We start from the raw sequence: 15973 nt of genomic DNA, 5'->3' as shown, positions 1-15973 counted from the left end.
AGCTATTTCTATGCATTTTTGTTTTGAGTGTTATCTGGTATTGAATTGTTTATGTTGCTGTTTCTATTTAAACATTATATTGAAATGTTTATTGTAGCTAGCCTAACTACAATGTTTATTGTTTTTAGGGTCTATTTTATTAAACAACAAGGTACATGTAGCTAAATAAAATAAGTAATAACTAATAGATACAGGTAGTTAATAAAATATTGTAAGTAAATAAGTTCAGTCTGTTATGTTAGAGCTTCAAAATAATCACCAATGTTTATAAATGTTTATAAATGCTGTGTGTGTGAATAGCAGTTTGGCTTTACAGTATGAATTTTGTTAGCCACCTTGGATTTCCTTCTTGTGAAGAAAAGTGGGATGTTTTTAATTGAAAAAGAATTTGGACTTGAGGATACCTGACAGAACTTCTGAACTTTTTTTTAATAAGAATTTTATTAGATTTAAAGCAAAGATAAAAGCTACCAAAAAAATTCAAAAAAAAGAAAACTAAAAAGATGTGAAAACACAAGAAGAATTTTTTTTTTAAAGATTACATAAAGAGGTGACTTTCAACTTTTAACAGCAAGAATATACAGCAATTTCCATAATCAATCACTCTATATCAAACCAAAATCACATTATTTCTATAAATCATTCCATAAGCACATTATAAAAACCACTAAATACAATTGCTCCCTCCCCTTATATTAAAAGAAAAGAAAATATATAATCAACTTCTCCCCCAAAGACAACATTTATTTATTTTCTTCCTATCACTATTCTATACACTTCTGTCCACTATAATAAAGATCAGACTAAAAAGCATATAAATTGTCTGCTCTTATAATTAATAATACTACAATTATGGCAATCTTAATTATATTAAACCTAAAACCAAGCATTTATTGTTATACCTTATTAATCTTAATCCAAATCATTAAAAAGAAATGAAGTCAAACAAACCCTAAAAGCAATCCAGATGAACGTTCTTAAACCCTTACCCCACTTCAAAATAAACCAAAGCATTTACATATCTCCACAGTACACACAAAGCATTTTTCATAAAAAAATCCAACAGCCCAACTGCCCCACTTAAAAACTCTGACTTCTCAGCAGAAAATCTCCCATAGATAATGACCCCTTCCTTTCCATAACATTCCATCAAAAAGTCAATCTCACTCATGGCTTGCAATTCGTTCTGTCCCTTTAATTTCTTCAACTCTACTAATCCCAAAAATAATGATAAGCACCAAGAGAGATAGCTTCTCCTTGCTGTAGAAAGCTTCTGTTAGGGTACATAAACTTTAAAATATATATATAAATTGAGTGATTTAGAAATGGGGTGACTGGTCTTAATGTCCCCTTAAGGCTACAGAACTTCTGTATTTGTCTTATGGGAATAGCGTGACAGAAGAGGCCCTCTGGATCCTGGGAATGACTGTGTCCTTTCACGTTTTATAGCACCAGTCAAAGATTATGTGGGAAAGATAAAAGCCTTTTTTTAGAGCCTTTTTTTTAGAGCAATATCAGATAATCCTTGCCTATGAGATAATCTTGTCATAGCAGATAATCACTGTCTATGGGATTCCAAAGTATACAGTTGTCATCTTCAATATTGCAGCCTGCTGTTGGCTATTAGTTTGTAAAGTGAGACGTCTGCCAAGTCATTATCCTCTCAGGATGAGTGAGGCTGTTTGATTTACTCCTGTGTTATTCTTCCTTTTTTTCCAGAGACAATTTGCTGAGTTCATCAGGATGCATAGAACCACCAGGATAAAAATCACAGAGCTGAACCCCCACTTAATGTGTGCCTTATGTGGAGGCTACTTTATAGATGCCACAACTATTGTGGAATGCTTACATTCATGTAAGTTTCAAACAAAATCTGGAAGCTCCCAGTTTGAACTTGAAAGAATCCTTGGACTCTCTTGTTGATGTTGGTCCATTTCAAAATATGCAGAATAATCATGTTGTCCATTCAGAACATGCATTTCCTTCACTGCTAGATATGTAAGCTCCCATTCCTCAAATTGTCCTGACAAACTTGATTTTCCTGATTTTCAAAATATTCTTCCTCTCTACTGCCCAATGAAGAGTTTGTTAGCGAGTCTGGACATCAGTGAGAGTTAAAACAGCATATCTGAGCAAGATATTACGTTGATACAATGAAGGATGAGATAGGCTAAAGATTCCTATTGAGAAAATGCTCATACTTAAAATAAAGAGGCAAGATTTAGTTGAGCTTGAGCTCTCATCTTATCCATTTAGCACTACTTGCCAGTTAATCACCTGTGAATGAGAAGGGAAAAAATGTAATCACTTAGCACAATCTCAGAGACCCTTGTATCTTTATTGTTATTTAATGCTTTACATATTTGGCAATATATATGATGTATGTCTGAATACAGTTAAACATCAGTTATAGATATAAACCTCTATGTTATGAAGAGCAAGTAGTCTAAGGATGCCTTTGAAAACTCTTGAGATGTGAGGTTACTACTATACACTCACCCATTGGAGTACAATTTCTCATTCAGATTTATAGCAAATGTGTCTTATAATCTTAGCAAAAGGGACCGTGTGATTTTGGGAAGGCTGGTAAAATCATAGTTTCAAAGGTGAGAAATGTTGCAATTATTGGCAAGAAGACAGTAGAGCCTGGGGCTAATTCACTGGCATCTCAGAAGGAAAATCGTACCTTCTCCACATTTATGTTCTATACATCATTAAATCACTGACAGTTCTGTTGTCACGGCATCTCACCATCTGCCATCCAGCTTGGCCCAAGGCTACTTGCTGTCCTGAACTTTTCTGTCCTGTTTGTAAATGATTAGGATTTTACCAGGATGTTATTTTCTCAACTTTATTTTTAATGTGTCTCTCCTTTTTACTTCTTTCTTTTTATAACTGAGACTGCATCCTGAGCATTTGATAGAGAGCAAAATTTTTTCATTCCTACCCTATAATGCATGGCAAGTTCATATCTTTGTTGCTATGCAGTTTTTCAAAAAAATCAGGCAAAGGTTTTCTTTCCACCACTATTCATGTCTATTGCTGACATGGCTGAAGCAGCAGCCCTAGAAGAATCTTGACTCCAGATGGTTTTCTAGCTCGCTAGCTTGAGTGACCACTGTCTTGCTTCATAGTAAGGCCAGATTTGAACTAAGTTTGAGGTATCTCTTCATTTCATAAATTCAGACACCTTTTCCTGTGTGGCTCCCCTTTTCTACCCATTGTTTTTTCTTTTTTAGTTTGTAAAACCTGCATTGTCCGTTACCTGGAGACCAACAAATACTGCCCAATGTGTGATGTTCAAGTTCATAAAACAAGGCCTCTTCTCAGTATCAGGTATTATACATTGTTTTATACTTCAATTTAAGGCTACTTGTATTTACCAAGGATGGTGTCAGACAGAGCCATATAGTGGCAGCTGAAAAATTTGCCGTATGGCATGCACAGCTGTGGAGAGATTGCTGTCTATAGTTACCATGCCGAAGTCCAATAGTACCAGTTCTTCACTTTCCTGCATTTCTGTGTTTGGAGTTGGGAAATAACTCAGGGTTGAACTACACGCTGTTTCTTCCTACCTCCCCTGGTCCAAGCTTAAGACCCAAGCTTTCTTCAGGCATCCTTATATTTGGTGAAAAGGTCTGAAGGGGACTTGTTATTACATTTGTTTGAAGACTTCAGCTCTCTATACAATCTTGAACATTTTTTTGTGGCAGGGAGTTTTCCTTGTGCACAAACCAATGTGAATACTGTTCCCATTCAGGATTCTCAAGTAAAGGTTGGGGGCTTCATGCAGCTCTATTTCTGTCCAGTTTCAAGCTTTCATGTGGTCAGGCAAATATGAAGGGGCTCCACTTTGCGTTGTACTTTGTTTTCAGAAAAATCTTCCCAGCATGACATGCTATGACACCTCTACCATGTAGGATGTTCGTTATTTAGAAATGATAGATATTGCCCCTGCTCTGGCTATGGCTACATCTGCCTTGATCAGTCCAAAAACTCTGCATTCCAGATGTCCAATTTCTCAAAGGGGCTTAACACAGGCAGAGGATAACTATGTTGTGGGATATTTCCCCCTCTAAGCTGATTTGCTGCAACTGTATAAATGTCCTCTATTCAAAAGACAATGTTTCTGGATCTGCAGTCTTGCAGATATGTAAAATCCATGCAGATCCTTCAGGTAGAAATGGACAGGGATATTGAGAGAGGAGCCATTTGTATAACCTTGCTGTGTTTTTCTATAGTTGGCAGCCTCTCTATGATAAGGTAAAGCTGGAATACTAATTAAAGAGTTCTGTAAATTATACTCCAGGCAGGGCTCTTAAAGCAGTCTTTAGCTCTCACATGAGCAACGTACCTGAAGAAGCTACAATAACTATTTAACCTGAGTAGAGTTGTGGTTTTTGGTGTATTGATCTATTTGACTTGGACTTTTACATTAACTTCCTGCCAGAGGCATGCTTACAGCTTTGTATTCTCTTTCCTAAGAAATAAAAATCCCAGGACTGAAGTTTGAATAAATTATTCAAATACAAAATATTTGTATAGCTGTATCCATTTATGATAATTTATTTTCTTTTGCTAATCTTATGGAGGGAGCTAGGTCACCAGATGGCTTTGTCCCTAAGGCAGGACTAGAACTCACAGTCTCCCAGGTTCTAGCCTGATGCCTTAACCACTACACCACACTGGCTCTCCTCCCTGCTACTAGATCAGACTGAATATTCCACTAGTGTTTTGATCTTTACAGCATGGCTAGAAACTTGCTGAATGCAAGTAGTAGTAGTAGTAGTAATAATAATAATAATAATAATAATAATAATGCTGTAAACCGCCCAGAGTCCCTCCGTTCGGAGGAGATGGGCGGTGACAAATTTGATAAATAAATAAAATAAAATAATAATATGGTTTTTAACTCTTGGGATGATTGTAAAACTTTTCTTTGTGGTATGAGCTTTGTTGTTTCCTAGTAAACTATCTCTCTGCATATGCACACAACAGTTGAATCAAGCGAGCACCTCTTCCTCTTCTGGCTTTGAATGGCAATCTTACCGCTTCCCTCTTAGGCTGGCTTTGGGGGAAGCCAGATGCACCTTAATGAACTCTACTTATGGTTGGCATAGAAACCAAGCAAGCAGCCTGCCAGAGATACATCTCTCTGGATGTATTTTTAGCTCGTGGTCTGCGTAAATTAATTTATCTAGTAACACTTGAGTCTCTCTGAGAAATATTTACTAGCCTCACTCTGACTGGTCTTTCATCAGAGGTGCCCCAAACATTTTCATGTTCAGACTTAAACTCCAAACAGACATGAGTTGCCAATATGTAGAAACAAGTAAGAAGGAAAAATCAACAAGTAGGTTAAAAGTGCAGCAAAATGTCAGTGGGATTTAGTGATCAAGAGGAGAAAAATACCCAAGGAAAAGATGCAGTATCTGATTAATTTTATATGTGTCACTAGAGCAGCCTTCTTTCCTCCAGTACACCTTGCAGTGTTGAGATAACAACCCTCAGAATTTCCAGCCAGTAAAGTTGCACAGAAGAACTGTTAAACCTCTTTCTCACTGCATATGTGAAAGAAAAAAACACACTTTTAAATGTGCATGCAAGGAAGTGAGTTGACAGTTGCATCTCAGTTTTCCTGCAGTTTACATATGTGATTACCAGTTTTGAGCCGTGTCCTATCTGAATCAGTTTCTCTACCCATTGTTTTCTCATATAGTAGCACAGATATGAGAATAGTTTTAAAAAAAATACTTTCCTCTGGTTTCTTTGATCACTACATTTTAAAAAGTTACCATCACAGTTTCAACTGTATTTGTGATCATGGAGGCAAACATTTTTCATCTGCTGTTATTTACATTATAGGAAGACAGATTCTAGCTGGTTCTTAGAAAAAAGATCCTAACAATAATGGAAGTTCACCAGAGGAACCAGGTATCAGAGAGGTGATGTGATCCCCCTCACTGGATATACTGAAGCAGAGGCTAGGCAGTCTCTTGTCACAGATGCTTTAATTTAGATTTCTATCCTGAGTAGGGGCTTGGATTCTGCAGCCTAAATCCCCCCTTCTAACTCTGCTATTCTAACTTTTCCCCCTCAGCTTCTCTTGGCATGCCCTCCATCTCCAAGCATTTTCTTTGGGTGGAGGGAGAAGTCTTCCTTCCTCCCTCCCTCCCTTCCTTCCTCTGTGTGAGGGCAACCTGGTTGCTGGAGAACATAACAATTTTTTACTTTTAAAGAAAACTGACAAGAATATATGTGTACTTCCTTGCTTTACTGCAGTGCTAAGAGCAAAAAACTAGATGGGTAGATAAGACAGAAATGTGGGATGCTTCACTGTCTTATGAATCTGCCTCTGAGCCCTGAGCTAGTCATGGAGTGCTATGAACCAGCCTTCCCCTGCACTTTCTAGAGGAGTGTGTGAACTGGAATAACCATAATCTGTGAATCTTATTTGAAGTGCATAGAAATTACTTTTTTGTACTGCTTATTTGCAGACTCTGGTCTTTTCTCTTCACTCCCATTTGCTCTATAGATTAGAAGTTAAATTGGGCATTGGCTTTAACTCCTAAGTTTTTTTAAGAAGTAAAAAATTGGGAATTGGCTATAAAGAAACACTATTCAATAGGGCCATATCTTTTTTTGCATAAAAGATGAGTAAGTTTGAGATTAGGGATACAGGCTTGCAGGTAAGCCTTCTGCAGGCACATTTTAGTCTTTGACCCCTTTTTAAAGAAATATATTAGTGAAAGGCACTATAGCTGTTCCCATATATTACACTGATCCAATATTTTTCTATACCCTGATTTGTGGAATATGTCATGATGTCCTGATTTGTACATAATTCTGAGCTGTAATTGCTGGCTTTGCCTATCCCACTAAGCCAGCATTTCTCAACCTTTTGACCCTGGAGGAACCCTTGAAATATTTTTCAGGCCTTGGGGAACCCCTGCACATTCAGGCTCAAATATAGGCCAGAAGTTACACAATTATTATATTCTACAATTATTATATTTTTTTCTTGTGTAGGCCTGTATATATGCATTGACAGTGTTATTAAACTCAACATAAAGAATGAAAATTACCCCTTTAATGTGAAGCTGCCCGAATTTGCAATAATTTTTTAAATAAATTGTGATCTCCCAGGGAACCCCTAATGACCTCTTGCGGAACCCTGGTTGAGAAATCCGCATTAAGCCAATGGAGGGTAACTTGAAAAAGCTTCAGGAGGCCTTCAATAACAATGCGAGTGTCTCAAAAGTGGTAGAGCCTGAATTGTTTGATCTGCTTTGAGGGGATTGGGGAAATTTTAAGGATGGCAATAGGATAGGGACACCTCTGAAGACAAACTACTTTTGCCTGTACCAAAATGGGCCAAAATAAAAAATGAAAACATGTCACTGAATTTCTCAGATACTGCCTCCCATTGGGTACCTGTTCCTATTCTTATTTTAAAAAAGGAAAGGAAAGGATCATGGTACTGAAATATAGCCATTTTGCTACCAGATTTCCACAACGCTATTTTGTGGTGCTGGGGAACACAAGTGGGAGCTGGTGGGCTTGGGTTACCCATCTTTCACATAGCATAGTCCCTCAAACCACATTATGGCTTAGTATCTGTGAACCCATTCTTATATGGCCCGTTTTCTCACAACATTAATGTAGGATGGATGGTTTTATCATGCAGTGACTATTTCAGGGTTTGGGGAGGTCTTTAGAATGGGAATGGAATAGAGTTAGTTAAGTGAGTTATTTGGGTTAGTTAAGTGAGTTATTTGTCTAGGGTTAGTTAAGTGAGTTATTTGTCTAGGTTAGAGAGAAAGTGAGGAGAAGCTGAGGGGAAAAAGAACAGCAGGAGATCAGAGGTTTTGATGAACAAGTCAGTTCTGAGAACTGAATCAGTTTGAACTAGTTGGTATGGAGAAAATATTGAACAGAGAGAGAAAACGTTTTCTTTAAAAATGGGGTAGGTTAGTGGGAAGCGGCCTGTAATAAGCTGCAATGTATTGGTCCAGGTTGCTGAGAACTGCTACTAACTGCTACTAAAATGATGGGAGAGTGTTCTTTCCTGTATTCAGTACATTGAACACACAGTCACATGCTTGATTATAAACTACCAATGGCTGAGTTCACAGAGTGTGCTGGGCAACACCAAATAAACAAAATGATGACTTAGTGTGACATGTAAACCAGGTCAAGAAGCTGTTGAAGACTGAGTTCCAAGCCAATGATTCATTACACATTGCTACACCTTAGGAATAATTGTGCATCCTAGACACTCTGCTTAAAGCACATTAAGTGAGTTATTGACTCAAGCAAATCTAATGGCTCTCCTTATAATCTAGTTGCCAGTCATGCAGTCCTTTGACCAAACTTACTTTTGTTACTGTGCCATAAATTATAAAACAAAGTCAATATATACATGTAGTAAATAGCATTACAAAATTAGATGGGGTGGATGGGATTGCCAAATGGTGCTAATATGATGGCATTAAGAGGGAGTAGGAATACTGCTGGCCTAAATAAAAAGTGCCCATTAAATCAAATATTCAGTGCTGTTCAACAGAAATTATTTTTGTTTGCTTTCAGTCCCTCTCTAAATCTACATGCAGAAGCCAGGAGCCTTCATGTGATTTAGACCCCTACAAGATAATAATTCTAAATCCTCCAAGATGGCATGCATACATAATGCTGGGCTCCTAAGGGCAAAGCTAACAACCATGGTCCTCCATCCTTCCTCTATGCAGTCTTAGTTTTACAGCAAGAAATAATGGAAACTTAGGGCTCATCCACACATCCTCCTAAGCACAGTATGAACATGCTGTGGTAATAGTTTCTTATGCAATGTCCTCAATGATGTTGCTTTGTTTCATCCCCAGCCCATTGCCAAGGCAGCTTTTATATTATTTTATAAGTCATTTTTAGTTTTTCCAGTTTAAGTAGTATTTTTGCTCTTCTCCTGATACAATTTTGCCATGGACACAATTTAGGGTGCTTAATCAAGAATGTGGTTGATGGAGTGGTCGTGGGAGGAATTTGCCCAGCTCCTATTGACCACTTTAGGCTATTAGCACTCACTCTTCCCTTCACTTGTTGGAAACTGCCCTTCACGGCTATTTGTGCTTGGACTACAGCACACACCTAGCTTTATACAGAGGCATCTGCCCACATAAATGCCTGACCAGAGTTTCCTAAAGGCTTCTTACAAGCAGGTATTTAGCGCTCTTTTGAAAGAATGATAGACTCATCTTTTAAAACCAGGTTCAGTATTTTTAAGAAGCCAGCAGATGATGCAGATAGGGAGGGGAAAGAAAGCCAGGAAAATTCATCAGTGACTTTCTTTAATTTGTCCCATTTTAAAACAGTAGAGATAGCAGTAGTCACTATTAGTTTTTAGAGGATACTGGAAGGAAGGAAGGAAGGAAGGAAGGAAGGAAGGAAGGGAGGAAGGGAGGAAGGGAGGGAGGGAGGGAGGAAGGAAGGAAGGAAGGAAGGAAGGAAGGAAGGAAGGAAGGAAGGAAGGAAGGAAGTCCACTCAAGCAAGTTCGAAGTAATTTCCTGCAACCTCACAGGAGAGGCCAGTAGGAACAGGAGGGAGGAAGAAGGATCATATAACTGGGGCACTGGGACAGTGACAGCCACCACTTGTAACACTAGGAGGTTTATTGTCAATTATGCTTTTTCTGTAAGCTGCTTAGAGTCTTACTGATTGAAGCAATATAAAAGCACTTGAAATAAACAACAAGCTTTATTTATTTATTTATTTATTTATTATTCAACTTTCTGTCACCGCCATCTCCCCCCAAAAAGGGGAGTAGGGAAAACATTTGGAATAAAGAAATTTAGTAGGGAAAACATTTGGAATAAAGAAATTTGGACTCTGAACAATCAAAGAAATATGGGAGATGATGTGCTGATATTACTGAGCAGGCCAGACTTAAATTTGTGACTCTTTTTTGTAGGGTTTTTTTTAAGTGGAGAATATTTTAAATAGGAACGTTAAACCTATTGGAAGCTTAATCTACCTGTTTTAGCACCTGGCTTTAGAGTTATGCTACTAAAAATCAGTAATTGCTGAATTCTCATGATACAATCTTGTTTATTATTGCATTTATAATCCACTTTTCTGCTGAGTCCTGCTATAAATATAAATTGCACAGCCAGAAATGTAAGAAACTTGTATAAAGAGGCTTAAATACATTCAACCCTCACGTTGTTTGTCAGTTTTCCAAACTGGAAAGTGATTGTGAGGTTGTTTCTCAGCTCTGCTTCTGACCACCAGAAATCTAGATGATCTCCCAAATCCAAATCTTTTTAAAGAAATAAAAAAGTAGATTTTTAAAGTGAGTTTTAAAGTTTTTAGTGTATTTTATGCATAGCCTTGCATAAAATAGTTTTGGTTGAGGATCTTTCTCATAACAACTTAAAATGATATATGAGTATGAGTGCTAATTTGCCAAACAGGAGGTACAGGCGGAACACAGGGTTGCTTTCTAAAGGTAGATGGAGTGAGTGGTTATAGTTACTCAGAAGGGAGGAAAGTGCATTTTTCTGCTTGTACAAAAGTAAAACAGTTCTTAAATTTCCAGTTCCTTTGCCTTTCGGAGGAATTTAAATAGTTTTGTATTTCTATTTACTCTCAATGAACATTTCTGTTAACAGCCTGCTTGTCTTATTTCAGATCAGATAAAACTCTACAAGATATAGTGTATAAGCTGGTGCCAGGACTCTTCAAAGGTATGGGTATGTGGGTGATGAGGGTTGTGAGAACAGAATTTGGGACAGAGCTTTCTAGCTGACATTGTAAAATGCAGCAAGCTGGTTGCCTGATTTTGAGGTTGGGCTGATAAATAATAATTATTAGGTGGTATAGAAGAATTTTGAAAAATATCTCAGGACTTAATGCAAAGCAGATTCCATTTCTTTTTTATCTGTGCATAATTGTTTCTGAATAGTAATACATGTATTTGTATACATGTATTTGTAGAATGACTGGAAGAGAAGGATGCCCCTAAATGAATTAACTTTGCTTTCATTTGCAGATGAAATGAAGAGGCGACGTGATTTCTACGCAGCATATCCTCTGGCAGATGGTATGTCTGCCTGATCTGTCTTTTGCTGTATGTCAACAGTGTTACATATTTTAAAAAACAGGTGTGATTTTTATTCACTTTCTTTACTTGTCTAGTTCCTAATGGATCCAATGAAGACCGGGGAGAAGTTTCAGAACAGGAAAAAGGGAACCTGACTGATGATGAAATTGTCAGCTTATCCATAGAATTTTATGAAGGAATCAGGTAACAATTTAGGGAATATAAAAGGAATGATATTTTACTGATATTTCTCCTGTTGTTCTGACTTTAAATCATTGCAGTTTTAATGGGTTTATCTGTTTCTCCATTACTTGAAAAATGATTTAGTATCATTTATCTGCCCAAATCATTTTTGGTATATCTTCTTTGTGTATATTCATCTCAAAATGTGACAAGTATGTGCAACTTAGAACTAAACAAAGGCATACCCAGGAGAGAGATTTAATTTGTACATTGAGTTCTTACTTTTGCTGGATGTTTCTGCGAATTGTTGAAGCAATTAGTTTCATCAAAAAAGGAAGTGCCAAAGTAAGAGGAATACACTTCTTTTTATATTTATCATATCTTTTCCCTACCCCATTCCCCAGCTAATAGTGCAATTAGAAAATGTCAGACTCTGGACTTAATGGACATATGGGGTGCAGGAGGAGAGGGAGAGGGCCCTTTCCGTAGTAATGCCAGCCCTGCTAATTTCCCTACTCTTCCTGCCCCCTGGATTTATACGTCTGAACACCTGCTTAAAGGCCAGCTAAGCATATCCTCAAACAAATGGGACAGTTTTCTGCAGCCACATCTTCTTTGCCCCATCAGGAATCACAGCCTGAAATCCGGTGCATGTCTCAGTATGGCTTCCAAGGCAATATAACACTTTTTAAAATATAAATAGCACACAAAAAGTAAAGCCAAAGTCTTCCTGAAGCTGGACTCAACTCCTGGTGACTTCATGAAAACATCCATTTAGCTTTCTTGGCAACAGCATGGAAGTGGTTTGCCATGGTTTGGTTTTAAGAAACTCGTTTGACTTTTGGACTTCAGTTTTGGCATCCTTGGTTTTCCATCCCATATTAAGGAGGTCTGACCTTAGCTTTTTAAGATCAGCCAAGGTCATTTAGGTGCTGCCACCTCACTGAGCCAAATCCATATCTACATCCACAGATCTGTCTCTCCACTACAATCTTGGGGAAAGGCAGGCTTGAAGAATATCGGCTGCACGTTCCTTTTCCACTCCCAAATTTCTAATGATAAAGCAGCAGTGTCACAATCTGAATAATTTTTAAAGAGGGAAAAATGGAGCTCAGAGAATATGTTCCTAAGAGTAAAGTGTAATTCCCTTCCCACGTCCTTTGAGGACCCAGGATCATGGGAAGCAAAGGACAAACCAGGTTTCAGATTACTGAGGGTTTGCTCCTGTACAACAGGGGAAGCTCTCATTTCCCACCTCAAACCATCAGTCCGTTTAGTTCAGTATTGTCAGTGCTGACTAGCAACAGCTCTCTGGGGTTTCAAGGAGGAGATTTTTCATTTATTTTGGAGATTTTGGTGACTGGACCAAGTATCTTCTGTATATAAAGTAGAGGCTCTTCTAATCGTGTGTATAAGCTATCCATCTTCCACAATTAGCAATCTTTATTTCTGTTTTAAAGCAGGATTTTTCTGCATTTGTTTTTATCCTTTTTTACTCTTTTGTGCCTAATTCCTTTGTATGTGGGCACCCAGCATGCAAATGGTGGGGAAGTGCTTTGGGAAAATGAGCTAGTTCTGCCCAAAATCTGCAATCAATTCACATTTATATTTACCAGATACAGTGATGCTTAAAAGTTTGTGAACCCTTTTGAATTTTCAATATTTCTGCATATGTATGACATATAAAACATGATGTTTTCCACACAAGTCTTAAAACTAGATAAAGAGAACCCAATTAAACAAATGAGTCAAAAACATTATACTTGTTCATTTATTTATTGAGGGAAATGATCCAAAGCTCCATATTTGTGTGTGGCAAAGTATGTGAACTTTTGCTTTCAGTTACTGGTGTGCCCCCCCCCAGCCCCCCCAGCAGCAATAAGTGCAACTAAATGTTTCTGATAACCATTGATCAGTCCTGCACATTGGAGGAATTTCAGCCCATTCCTTCTTACAGAACAGCTTCAACTGAGGGATGTTGGTGGGCTTCCTTGCATGAACTGCCTGCTTCAGGACCTTCCACAACATTTCTACAGTATTAAGGCCAAGGCTTTGACTTGGCCATTCCAAAACATTAACTTTCTTCCAGGCCACAACTGGGGGTGGGGGGCAAGCGGGGCATGTGCCCCAGGCGCCACACTGGGGGGGCGCCCAAATGAGCGCAGAATGTTGCATTGCCTCCATTTGTACACAGTCTGCCTGACAGTGGACTGGTGGAGTCCAAATTCTTTGGAAATAGTTTTGTAACTTTTTCCAGCCTGGTGAGTATCAACAACTGTTTTTTGGAAGTCTTCAGAAATCTCCTTTGTTCAAGCCATGACACACTTCCACATACCTGTATTGTGAAGATCAGACTTTGATACTGAATCCCCAGAATTCTGTTCTTTAAATAAGGCAGGACCTCCCACACTCACACCTGATTACCATCCCATTGATTGAAACACCTGACTCTAATTTCCCCTTCAAATGAACTGATAATCCTAGAAGTTCAAATACTTTTGCTGCACACAGAAATGTAGCTTTGGATCATTTTCCTCAATAAATAAATGAACAAGTATCATGTTTTCGACCCATTTGTTTAATTGGGTTCTCTTTATCTAGTTTTAGGACTTGTATGGAGAACAGATCATGTTTTAGGTTATATTGATGCAGAAATATTGAAAATTCAAAAGGGTTCACAAACTTTTAAGCACCACTGTAAAAAGCTGTATCCTTTCTCAGTGCAGTTCTGGCCCCTTCCTAATTCCTATTATGCCCTGTTCCCTATCTTCAATTTGCACTGGGAGCTGGCTAATTTTTATCCCCTTCATTAATCCAACAGAAAATTACATAGCTTCTCTCTTAGGCTGCATCTGGTAATCAGTGATTTGTACATGTATAACTTTGGCTGGCTCTTAATGAAAAACAGAGGTACTGACTGGGATGGAAGGACAATATTGATGGAATGGCCATCAATAGCATATGTTCCATTGGTTTCTTTTTCTAAAGACGGGTCCCTATTTTCTGAGAATGCTTCTTGTAAAACACTACTGTATGCCATTTAAGGCTGAATGAAGATATTTTGCTGCATAAGGCAGAATAGCAAATGGTGCTCCCCTCCAAATCAAAGTGCATAGTATTTAATCCTGATAGCTAACACTGGTTCCACAATTTCCTCACTTTGGAAGTAAAAATACATTGTTGTTGTTGTTGTTGTCGTCATCATGATCATCATCATGCTATTTGCAACCTTTTGCAGCCCCAAAATAGATATTTTGTTCTGCCTAATAGTACTTTATTATAGGGAAGATTTTCACATACTGTTAGAAAAAAAATTATATACCATATAACTTATATAGCTAAAATGCATGCAGAAATAATCACATTTCTGGATTCGGGGTGGCCTAGGTATGTTTTATGTAGTGAATGAATTAACTTCCTAGATATCCCTTTATCTCTATCTGTATTTGTATGCATATTTAATTGATTTCTCTTCTTACTTCTTCCCTCTCAGAGAAGAAAATAAAGGGACTGTTGAAAATGGAAACATGGAAAAAGATAAGGTGAGTTACATTATAGTGTGGATTCTGTATCAAATTTCAGTAGCTACATGTTCTAAAGTGGTTTGGATAGGCAGGAAATATATAGATCTTCTGCAATCCCATTAATTGTTCATGTGTTATGACAGCAATAATTTTTAATTTGGGGGACTTGTCTAAAACCCCTCTGAGCTGGAATCCTACTTGTGTGCCATAGTGGTTGTTTTATGTGGAGGTTCAAGCTGGCTGTCTTCTGACTACAAAGGCCCTTTCTCTTAATATTTCTAAAGGCTGCCGTATCTCGCCTGCAGAAAAGTTGACAACCATTATGGCAGCAAACAGCTAGAGTTTTCTGTGTATATTTGTTACTATCTAACTGCAATTTGTGTTTTTGCACCCTCAGATTGGGTAGCCTTAGTATTTTATTATTTGGAAGCAGGTTGTAGGATATGGGGTAGATGCCAAGGGGAACTCTAATATTTATATGCAATCTAAGCTTGAATCATGTTACTAAAAAGAACTCTGAACCTGGGCTTGAATGAGCAACTAGGCATACTGATGTCAGCATTGATTGCTTTTGCTTCCACTGTTTTCTTTTCCATCAATATAACTTTCATATTTCTTTTCTTTTTCTGTTTTGCTTCCTTTATGTTTTGCTTTGCCCTTCCCTTCCCTTCCCTTCCCTTCCCTTCCCTTCCCTTCCCAGCTCCAGGCTCTTTCTCCCCTTCTTCCAAGCTCAGGCTTGATCTTTTCCCTTTGCTCTACACCACAATGGCATCTACATTGCATGGATGGCTTTTGCCTGTGACCTGAGAACCTCTTGCACTCCTCCCCCAACCTTCACCCCCTGACATCCTAGTCCTTTGGCAGATTTACAGTTGCTTCCATACATATTTCAACTTCAATCTCCTGCTGTGCAGCCCAGCCCCCTCCAATTAAAACCATCTCTCTCCTCTCTCTCATTCCTCTGTAGAAGAACAGCATGAGATTCCTCCGCTGTCCTGCTGCTATGACTATCATGCACCTGGCCAAGTTCCTCCGGAACAAGATGGATGTTCCCAGCAAATACAAAGTGAGTTTCAGGCAAGCACTCCTCCATTCTCCTGGTCCAAGGGCCAAGATTGTTGCTGGCTTTTTGTATATTCAGAATTCTTCATAGGTGAGGGTGAAAAAAACATA

General features: G+C 38.2%; 1 protein-coding gene across 2 annotated transcripts in view; it reads left to right on the top strand.

The window, feature by feature from the left end:
- The window catches only part of PCGF2 (polycomb group ring finger 2), a 56152-nt gene that overhangs the window by 31706 nt on the left and 8473 nt on the right, over positions 1–15973 (top strand). For both annotated transcript variants that reach the window (XM_063300487.1, XM_063300486.1), the window contains exons 2-8: positions 1720–1855; positions 3240–3336; positions 10682–10737; positions 11043–11093; positions 11189–11297; positions 14770–14818; positions 15768–15866. In XM_063300487.1, coding sequence (XP_063156557.1) covers positions 1744–1855; positions 3240–3336; positions 10682–10737; positions 11043–11093; positions 11189–11297; positions 14770–14818; positions 15768–15866 — 573 coding nt within the window. In that variant the 5' untranslated portion in view covers positions 1720–1743. The remainder of the gene's footprint in view (positions 1–1719; positions 1856–3239; positions 3337–10681; positions 10738–11042; positions 11094–11188; positions 11298–14769; positions 14819–15767; positions 15867–15973) is intronic.

Source organism: Candoia aspera, chromosome 4 (genome assembly GCF_035149785.1).
Source record: "Candoia aspera isolate rCanAsp1 chromosome 4, rCanAsp1.hap2, whole genome shotgun sequence".
Lineage (NCBI taxonomy): Eukaryota > Metazoa > Chordata > Lepidosauria > Squamata > Boidae > Candoia > Candoia aspera.
The sequence above is the reverse complement of the archived record's forward strand: the minus strand, read 5'-3'. Positions and strand labels throughout refer to the sequence as shown.